Source organism: Aspergillus puulaauensis, chromosome 5 (assembly GCF_016861865.1).
Source record: "Aspergillus puulaauensis MK2 DNA, chromosome 5, nearly complete sequence".
NCBI classification, from domain to species: domain Eukaryota; kingdom Fungi; phylum Ascomycota; class Eurotiomycetes; order Eurotiales; family Aspergillaceae; genus Aspergillus; species Aspergillus puulaauensis.
In genome coordinates, this window is record NC_054861.1 from 34,667 (window position 1) to 45,285 (window position 10,619).

A 10,619-nucleotide genomic window follows, 5' to 3' on the forward strand; every position below is an offset into this window, starting at 1 on the left:
AGCTCTCTATTAATACTATTAATTAATATATTTAAGAAGCTAAGTTTCTAGATAGCCTCTGTAAGAATAGAAATACTAAAAAAAATCTAAATATAATATTTATATAATAAAGTAGCTATCAGTTCTATTAGTATATATATAAATATAAATTTAATAAATTTTTCTTTATCTAGTTATAATTTATATTATTATAAATCTATATATAGATATTCTATATATAATATATCTTTTTTAGAATAAAAAGAATATCTACTTCTATAGCTAGTTATTATTTAGACTAGTTATAATTTTAATAAGTATACTACTAAAATTTAATCTAATTTATTTAAAGATATTTAAAAAATAATTATTAAATAATCTTACTATTATTATACTATTATTATTACTACTAGTAAAGCAGCTATAGTTATTATATTAATTCTCTTTATTTTTAATTTAATTACTTTTATTAGTAACTATTTTTATTATAGTTATTATTAATCTAGAAGACTAGTTATTTTATCTTTATTTATTTTAAGAATCTTAAATAATTTTTTATATTATATATAAAAGTTATTATATATAGCAGACCCTCTTATAGTATCTATAAATAAAATATAATATTTAAATAGATATATAATAATAGATTTTAGTAAGCTTTTTTTTAATAAGATTTATTTTTATTATAAAATTTATAAAGATAGTTTATTTATTAGATTAATCTTTAAAGATTCTTAATTTATTATCTATTTAGCTGCGCGTATAGGACTACTAACTAGAATAAAATATAAAAATATTATAATAAATAATATTAATAATAGATAAATATTCTAAATTAAATATTATAATAATATACTTATATTTAAATCTTAAATTATATAATTTAAGAGGTTTAATATTTTATTATTATATTTAGAAATCTCCCGGGTACCGGTATTATATAATAAAATTAATAAATAAAAAAAATAAAATTAATTTTAACTTATCTAATAATTAAAATAAAATAAAGAAGTAAGATTTATAAATAAATTAATTAATTATTCTATTCTATTTCCTAAATAAGTCTTTAATAGGTAAGATTAATAAAAATAATTCTAGTAGATAGTATAATAATTAATATATAGAATAGTAGTCTAGGTCCCTATAGTATATTAGAGGATTTTATTAGCACGCACAGCTGAAAAGTATAGAATAGATACTACTCCAGCGGGTACTATATCATTAGTGTGTTATTTCTCATACATTATAGCCAAGTCATAATCAATGCCTATCATATCATCAGTCAATCCCCGTCCACCCTTCACGGTGGGACAGTGCGAGGGTATGTTAATATTATAGTAGACTCACTTATATTTTCCTCCGGTTTATTCGTGCTATTAATATGACACTAACCTGGCTATCTATTTCAGACCAACCGAAGACTAATCTTTAATAAATAACATTGCATGACATGGATTTACCAATGAAGATCGTGCCTCCCTTGTACGATATACCGGTGTTTTTCTCATGGTCGCCCCTCAGATTAGTTACGCATTTTGCAACATCGAAGTCAAGTAGCAATCCACGCGCACACCAAGGTCCAGAGAGCGCTTCCTATTCTTGATAGCCCGGAGTCTCGAGATAATGAGTGGGGTCTTTGCCAAAACTTTGTTGAATATGAGCACGGCCCATCTCAAAAATCCCAGCAACTTCAGGTCCAAGCCACTGGGACTCTAGCTGATGAAGTGGGACCTCAGTGTCCACTATCTGCTTCGCCACGAACAGTCCTCGGCCTGATATAGATAGAAGTCCATCTGTTAGGATATTTATTCATTTACAAGGGGCAAGGAGAGTAGACAAGGAGTATAGGAAGTCTCACCATTCAGTGTTTTATCAGCACATGCCGTGAGTATAGCCTCGGCCACTTCCATTTGACTGTTGATGGGTCGGTCTCCCCATATCTCGCCTATCTCTGAGCTGAATTCGGTACCTAGATATTCATCAGCAATATTCGGTATATTCCATTCTAACCGGAAGGGGTTTCTGTACTGGTTAGCCATGGAGCGATGTAGTTGGCACGGAAGCCGCGCTCTCGGCCAAGTATAGCCAGCGATCGAACAAGCCCCAAAAGCTAGTACCACGTTAGGATCTATTGCACATGCTGTGTATTGGTCCTCTTGGAGCTGATCATACCGCATGTTTCGAGGTTACATATTTAGCAATAGGGATGCCCCCGAAGTATCTGTTTCAACTTATCTGTTATCACAACCGGTAACAGGATGTAGCGGTACTTTGTTTGAATCTTACCCGGAAGCGGATCCGATTACGACCAATGCGGATCCCCGTTTAGGGTTCTTCTCGAAGTAATGCAAAGCGAGTTTGGAAGCTGGGAATTGAAGTCAGATATTACTGCCTTATCAGATCATAGAAGAATATACAACGTACTGAAAAGAGTACCCTTGACATTCACATCAATCAATTTCAAGTCTGGCTCCTCCAAGTCTCCAGCTGCGTCAAATCTATCTTCCCAGAGAAAGCCCGACTTCTCTGGCATCCCAGCATTGGCAATGACGTAGTCCACAGATCCGAATTTCTCGAATGTTGAGGCAAATAGTAGTCTCTGCGAGGCCCAGCCTGAGATATCCGTCTTCATGAAGTGGCCACGTCTGTTGTGGGGCGTTAACCAGAGGTACTTAAGAATTAATAGGTAAGAGCACTAACCCACCAAACTCTGCCGCAAGAGTGTTGCCTTTCTGTTCATCGAGGTCGCCGATTGCTACAGAAGCCCCGTAGTCTATTCGAAAATCAGCTGTCAGCTACGTTTAGGTCATCTAGTGTTTCGTCACTACACACCGTAGAACAACCGAGCGGCCGTCTTCCCGATACCATTGGCAGCTCCTTATATCGTTTGTGTCAGCCGCTCAGAACCGAAATATGGGTGGCATGTATTGAAGATTTTGAACGACTACCGGTTATAATGACCACCTTCCCTTGCACGCCCTTTAGGGTCTGGAGGTCGACTTTGATTGACGCCATGATAATTGGGTGATGGATAAAAGAGAGGATAGCCTTTTCCCTATAGTGAGTAGCTGATAATGGTTACCAGATCCAGACACGAGGCTTTATGTTTGGCAAAGTAGGTGTTATAGTGGGGGATGTGGGGGTTGTGGGAGTTGTGTAATGTGAGTCGCCGAGAGCTTTCGATACCCCCCATCTACAATCTCGGCAAGGGGGGCCTCAAGATCAAGAAGGTCCGCAAGAGGCATACCCCAGCCTACTAGACAGGCCTCGTGTCGGCGCATTAAAAAGGTATAATTACAATAGATTTATATTTACAATACTATCTTTAAAATATCTATTATTATTATAAATATCTAAAAGAAAATAAATAGTATTATGATTCTCTAGTCCCTAGGCCTGGCGGAATCTGATGTCTGATTCTGTTCTGGGATCCCTGATTAGCTTATTAGGTGCGTGCTCCCGGGGTTATCAGTATATATATATATATATATATATAGAATTAGGAGAGAAGGAAAAAAAGATAATTAGAGTTATAATATTTCTTTTTCTTTATTATACCTAGTAGAAGATTAGTATTAAAGAGATATATAATCTTTTTTTTTATTTAAATTTATGAAATGACTCTTTTTTTTATTCTTAATTTTTTTAATCTTTAATAATTAAAGAGTTTATTTATTTTAAAATCTTATTATAGATCTTTTTCTTTATAACTTAACTTACTAGATCTGGATCTGTACTGGCCCTTACTACTAGTATATAGTTATTTTACAAATCTTATTTATTTATCTCTATACTTACTATAGTATCTATATAAGTATAGTAATATTAGTTTTATATAAGGCTATCCTAGCGATAATATTCTAGTAGCTGTAGATTAATCTGGCCAGGGAGCCCTGCCTATAGTTTTCTACAGGAGACCTGCTAGTATCTAGCCTGCTAGTCTACTACAGTTATAAATATCTATATTATCTATATATTATATAGTATTCTAAGATAATCTAGTAGTACTATTCTTAGAGCTATTATAAATAGAATTAATCTTAAGTCCTGGGCAGGTAGTTTATAGCCTAGTAGCAGGCCCGGGCCTGGATATACCTAGTAAACTAGGTTATTAGCTACTAGTAGTTCTATCTCTTTAACTACAGGAGCTACTTTTTTAAAGTTACTAGTATCTTATTATTAAATAAATAGGGTCTAGTTTCTTTTATTTTATTATAACTTTTTTAAAATATTTATTAAGCTAATCTATATCTATATAGACCAGGCCCTGTATAAGATCAAAATTATTATAAAGATTAATGATAGCTAGATTCTAGTTATTAATCCTTATATAATAAAGGCTTCTCTATAGCTAGAGGATTTAATAGAGAAGTATAATAGATAACTACAGGCTCTAGCTCTAGAGCTAGAGACTTTTTCTATCTCTAGCCTAGCTATTATAGTACTTCTCCTACCTGCTATTCTACTATTACTACTACCTAAGAGCCTCTTATAGATAATTATATAAAAAAGGAAATCTGGTTTAACTAGCTCTTTTCCCTACCTGGTATTCTAGGTAGAGATTTATATATCTTTGTTACTAGTATTATTCTTATTACTATCCCTACTACTAGTCTTGCTAGTTAGATATAGTATTCTATTATTATAATATCTTTAAAAAATAGCTTTCTAGATCTAGCTAGACCAGACCTGCTTAGATGTTTCTATTATATTCCTGGACTATAATCTAAAGAGAGATCTCTTTAAAAAACCTCTTGTTAAATTTCTTACTATTCTTAGGATTAGTCCTATATAGTAGATCTTCTAGGATCTATATATATATACAAGCTACCTATCCAAGCTAATAAAGATAATCTAGATACTTATTACTCTATATATAATCTATCTAGTAGAGACTGGCCAGATTAGCTACCTAGCTAATATTCTAGATAAAATACACGAGCGGTTCCTGTTATATAGAATACAGATTCTATTTAACTAGATTACCCGCCTGTAGATTTATAGTACAAAGATTTAGAATAGTACTACTAACTTAGACTATATCTTTTAGAGTAATAATAAGCAGACCCTAAGCTATAAGAATCTATAGCTGAATATATAGAGGCTTTATAGGTTTATTATAAACTAGATCTAGTATATCTAGATAGAGCTTAAAAAGCTATTTTTACTAAATAAAAAAAAGATCTAGAAAGAGATTATCTTATAGCTAGCCCTGTATAAGCTATAGGATAATCCTACTAATAATATTTATAGATAAAACTTTCGATAGAATCCCTGTACGCGCAAGGCCCTGTTAATACTAGAAGATTGCTGGCTAGACATACATACAGGTTGGGTCGGGGCGGGTTAAGGCCTCAGGTACCCTAACCTGCTGAGGGTTTAGGTTTAACTAATCAGAACCTACTCTACGGCGGGTCCGGGACAGATCAGGCTGGATTTTATCTATAATTCTAAGACTAGACTTAATTAGAATATAATAACTATTATACTAATTCTCTTAAAAAATAATTTTTTAGTAGTTTAGAATCAGATTTTATACCCTAAGAATCTAAACCCTTTTTAAAAATATAAATTTTTAGAAATATTTAGGGTTTTTATATAAAAATAGGATTAAAAACCTAAGAATAGCTATTTTAAGTATTAATATATTTAATTTAAAAAGGTAGGTAATAGTTACTCAGGATTCTATATTAAAATATATATTTTAAATTAGGTTACTAAAATATTTTTTAAAATCTTAATTAAGCACGCAACTTTAAGTATTTTAAGTTCTAGTTAAAAGATAGAGAATATTAAAGTATTAAACTATATAAATCTATGTAAAAAATTCTAAAAAAGGTCTTATTTAAGCTATATAATATTATTTTAGGTTCCGCAGGTTCTACCTATTTGGATTCAGGTTTTCTAAAAAGGATAAAACCTACTGCAGGTTATTACTTCGTCACCTAAACCCGCGCGGGTGCGGGTTCAGGCTGGATTGGGTTCAGGATTTTAGGGCGGGTTGTGTATGTCTATTGCTGGCTACTAGACTGTATTCTAAGGCTTGACTGGCTACGCGAGAAGTTCCTGGAAATCTAATCAGGCAGGCCTGCTGGGATAAATAAGATCCTGTAGTAAAAGAAGCGTATAAATCAGTACCTGTATTAAATAAACTATTTCCTGTAATAGCTACTCTTTCTGGTATATATTACAGCAGGCTAACCTGCATAAGCTATAGAGTTACTAGGCCTGTGATACCAGAATACCCTGTAGAAGTGCTACTATAATATGTCTATTAAGTATACCCTAGTCAGTACAGTAACCAGCTACTATAAAAGATACTTGATTAATAATATAACTAAGATTATCCATGTAAGACCCTCCGCAAGACAGCCTGGGTATTCATGAAAGGTGGGGCTGAGTAAGCTAGAAGCTTACTTAGCTTATACAAATATCTCCTTACTTTATAAATAATTAAACCTTAGAACTTTAGTATTAATATATTAACTATTCCTATTTCTTAAAATCATATCTTACAGTACTCTAAATTTTCTTTATTAAGGTGTATTACACCCTTTCACACTATTTACAATAACCCCAAAGGCCAAGGACCTTATAATATACTACAGCTGCCAAGTAGTTATTATATAATATATATATATATCATATTATTAATTCTTAGCTAGAAAAATTAGTAATTAGTTTTATTAAATTCAGACTTATATTTTATTAATTATATATTATATCTCTATAATCTTTCAGAGCTGCTATATTAGTATCATGTTCTTATAACAGCTCTTTATTAGTTATAGTCCTGGAGTTAGAATCTCCCTACTAATATATATATATATATAATATCGATAGCCTTTATAAAGAATTAAGAATAACCTAGAAATTAGTCTTTAGATTATACTTTAGTAATTTAATAACTTTGATATTTACTAACCTCAGGATGTTATCATACATTGGATATGATCAATGAAAGGTATTATTAACCATTTCTTCATTCTGGACTGTCCAGAAAATATGGGACAGTTCCCCGTTCACTGTCCCACTAGCTGCCCTAACGCTACAGACCAGATGCTTGTCTCTGCCAAAATAATCAAGTGATTATTTATAAGAGTAAAATTAGAAATAGTTAGTATATTATCTGCTAATATCTTATTATTAAATACTCTGAGAACCTTTCCTTTCTTATTTTGAATAACTACTCCCTCTCCCTCGGCCGTCCAGACACGACCTAACACATCCACTTTCATCCTATCAGGTGCTGTTGCCCTGGAGAACCCAAATAAATACCTGTTAATGGAATCAAGTCTTCGTTCAGGTCGAACACATAGATTGCCGCAGATCCGGTCGTTTCCCCCGGCCCGGCTCCCCTGAGGTAGGAGACTGGTGTATCCGTCACGTACAGCTTGGTAGATTCCCTGTTGACAGCAACACCATTTGGGTCTGGGATATCAGCGCGGCCAATTACAGGCATTAAGGACTCGGTTTCATTGTCAAAGCGCCATACAGCATTCGGGAGGTCGTTTGGTCCAGTATAGTTGAGCAAATAGGGGAAATTGGTATCTGTGAAGTACATTATGCGGCGGTCACCTCGTTGGGCCCACACAATGTCATTAGGCCCGTTAAGGCGCAGACCAAAATAGCTATCTAGCATTCTTTCTGATCTCCCTGTGACAGCACTAATAGCAAGGATGCCACCGGCGAAGGTTTTGTTGCCCCAGTATGCCATATACACATTTCCAGTGTCGTATGTTCCACCATTGGGCTGAAGAATGATCTGGTCATATTTAGGCTTGTAAATTGCGTTGTTTGTCAAGTTTATTGCCATAACCACATGTCCCCGTCCCCGCTGACCACGACCCAGACCAGTAAACCAAACAGAATTTGTTGCTTTCACATAAACCCCAGCCTCGATGGCAACATCCAGGCCAAAGGGTCCGGCCAGGAGTTCCAACTCAGGATTTGGACCAAGAATTGATGCAAATTCTGGGTCATAGGAAATGAAAGGGGCTTTGAATGCAGACCAAAGGAGCTTTGTTATATCAGGACGGGAAGTTTCCGTGTCCACGAAGCCGCCGCTGACGTTGCCCGTGAATTCTGGGGGAAGACAATAAGTATAATGTGCCGGAATCGACACGATATTATCAGCAAATATGGGCAAGAATTGGACAAATAGTATGACACAGAGCAAGGCACGTATTGTTGTCATTTTGCAGAACATAGCAAACTGAAGCCTCTTGCGTTGGTTTGACAACAAAGATCGAGTACGGTTGAACACTATTAGTACACTTATCGACACTCTATATATATAGTCGGATACATTTCTTGCGTCGGTCTACCTTTAGATGAGGGGGGTCGTTCCCCACCCCCTACTTGGAGCACTTGGAGTATTTCCAGGCCTGAACCTCCCATTTTCTCTGACAGTGTTGGTAGCCATGAGCAGTAGCTCGTTGATCGTTGTGTCGAGGCTATGGGATATCCTGTTCTAAAACCTCTAGAGCTTATAAACGGATATTGAAAAAAAAACTGAGGTCTGGTATGAAATTATACACTATATGGTATAATGGAAAAACAAGGTATTACGTGTATGAACAGTTACCCTAAAAGCGCATTTGCATTTGATATAAACTAATTAATTGAATGAACAGCATTGCTTTTCACATTTGTTCGTCTTCAGAAAATGCCCATTCTACGCTGACCTTCGTCCACCTGCCTCGACAAGTTTTCCCCCATCCACTGGGGTTGTGCTGCGTGCAATGCGCCTTCCAGTTCAACGATCTGATTACCGGCCACCCAAAAGGATTTGCCGTTCACTTCTGGACGCACGGAAGGTAGGAGCAGGGCATCTGCAACTCCATCAGGAGTATTTGCTGGTAGCTCGCCCCAAATCTTACTGAGTTCCTCGGGCAGCATTGGTGTCCCTATCACGGGTGAAGTGGAATGTTAGCATTTTGTATCCGCTCCAGGTAAAAGATCCGACGTACGAGTCATCCAGGGAGCAATCATATTCACTGTGGCGTTGCTCTTGATCAGTTGAGTACGTATTGAGCGCATGAAACCCAAAATTCCCGCCTTCCCAGCACAGTAGAGATGGAGAGGAGGGGTATCAATGAGACTATATAGAATAATACTTGGTAAGCATCGTGGAGACTCGAGAGACAAAAACAAAGAAAGGGCATTTACCTCGCTGCTGACCCAGTCAATACCAACTGCCCTATCCCGCCGGGATTCCGGGAGAAATAGTGTACTGCGGCCTTGGCTGTGTGGATTGTACCAAAAAGATTGATTTCCAGATTTCTAAAAGTAGGAGCCTTCAACCGGCCCGTGCTTTCATCCAATTCGTCTGCAAACACGGAGTCCCAGTTATTTGTCCCCGCGTTGGCGCAAACTGTATCAATCCTTGAGAACCTTCCGACGGCTGCCTCAAAGAGGTCAAGGATCGAATTCCAGTTGGAAATATCGGTGTAGTGAAACATTGCCCGACTAAAGTCAGATCAGCCGTTGTCCAGACTTCCGTCGTCAATGCTTTGAGGCTGGCTTCGTACCCTTTCAACTCTGCTACAAGAGCATCTCCGGCTTGCTTGTTTACGTCCGCAATAACGACATTTGCCCCGTTTTCTGCCCCGATGTCAGGCTTTCTTTTGTGGTCCTGTCGAAAAAAGGGGAATAAGTATACGTACGATGTGCCTTAAGGACCGTAGCCCTGCCAATTCCACTTGCTCCTCCTGTAATAATGATGGTTTTTTGGGCCAATGACGCAAGTTCTCGGTCGGTAAGCTTTGGTTGGAGAGACATTGCGAGTACCAGATATATGAGAACACTTCACTCAGCAAAACTATATTGAGAAGAATCGAAGCAGGATCAAGATATTGAGGGTATGGCAGCAATATAGGGGGGGAATGCGCAAATACTACCTTGTGTAGTACATAAATAGACCTCAGAATTTACTAATAAGGAGCCGGTTATCGTACTGTATGGTGAGTGGGGTGATTCAACTCCCCACGTTTCCCACTACCCTAAGCTAGAGCCGGCGAGGGGCTGGACCCACGGCTACACTTTGTCTGAGTTCTGCGCAGAGGTGTCATGAAGGGCCGAATTATTAACTCGATAAGTGAGGAGTTATTATATCGACGCCGGCTTGGTTCTATTTGAGCGAGGAAAGATTTCTGTTCTTTTTTACGCGCTCAGAGGTCGTTATCTCCTCGTGACCTGCTTCGTCGCGCTTAGGCTGCATGGAGGAGCAGATGATATCAAGAAGCTTATAACTTCAGAACGAACGATAATCAAGGCTGTTAATAAACAAGAATTCACATACCTCAGAGGCACGTTCATCGATGTTATAGGTCTCTCGGTCAAATGTGGTCTCCTACCTAACTAGAATCATGCCGATCCACACAATGCCGAGGAAGATGGCAAGGAGCTAAAGACCTATTGCAAGCCGATATTAGCAGTGGCTTTGCCCGTCAGCGGTGCCATGACTGCGCGTCTGGGGAGCAGCAAGATTGATTGTTCCTGCAAGGTGCTGCGCATAATTTCTGGGTCGAAGATTGCCAAATGCCATGGTCAAGGTTCGAAGTCCTGCTTGTTTCGGGTTCTCGGTACCAAGAAGTACTACGGGTCGAATTATATAGCCTCACGAACGCCCGGTTCTG

At 37.0% G+C, this 10,619-nt stretch overlaps 3 protein-coding genes across 3 annotated transcripts; all 3 read right to left on the reverse strand.

Annotated features, from left to right (window-relative positions):
• Positions 1–1,572: 1,572 nt before the first annotated feature.
• On the reverse strand, positions 1,573–2,994 carry APUU_50011A (uncharacterized protein; the record flags this gene model as incomplete). Its single annotated transcript, XM_041704961.1, has 9 exons — positions 1,573–1,751; positions 1,838–1,948; positions 2,008–2,089; positions 2,152–2,200; positions 2,266–2,344; positions 2,404–2,624; positions 2,680–2,752; positions 2,812–2,856; positions 2,928–2,994. The coding sequence occupies 9 exons, from the start codon at positions 2,992–2,994 to the stop codon at positions 1,573–1,575; spliced, it is 906 nt and encodes a 301-aa protein (XP_041557494.1).
• A 4,219-nt stretch (positions 2,995–7,213) lies between these two features.
• APUU_50012A (uncharacterized protein) lies at positions 7,214–8,176 on the reverse strand (the record flags this gene model as incomplete). The annotated part of the gene is made up of 1 exon (XM_041704962.1): positions 7,214–8,176. The coding sequence occupies one exon, from the start codon at positions 8,174–8,176 to the stop codon at positions 7,214–7,216; it is 963 nt and encodes a 320-aa protein (XP_041557495.1).
• Positions 8,177–8,640: 464 nt separating this feature from the next.
• APUU_50013A (uncharacterized protein) lies at positions 8,641–9,762 on the reverse strand (the record flags this gene model as incomplete). Its single annotated transcript, XM_041704964.1, has 5 exons — positions 8,641–8,888; positions 8,952–9,082; positions 9,151–9,450; positions 9,513–9,585; positions 9,648–9,762. 5 exons carry the CDS (start codon positions 9,760–9,762, stop codon positions 8,641–8,643), a joined length of 867 nt encoding a protein of 288 aa, XP_041557496.1.
• Positions 9,763–10,619: the final 857 nt, after the last annotated feature.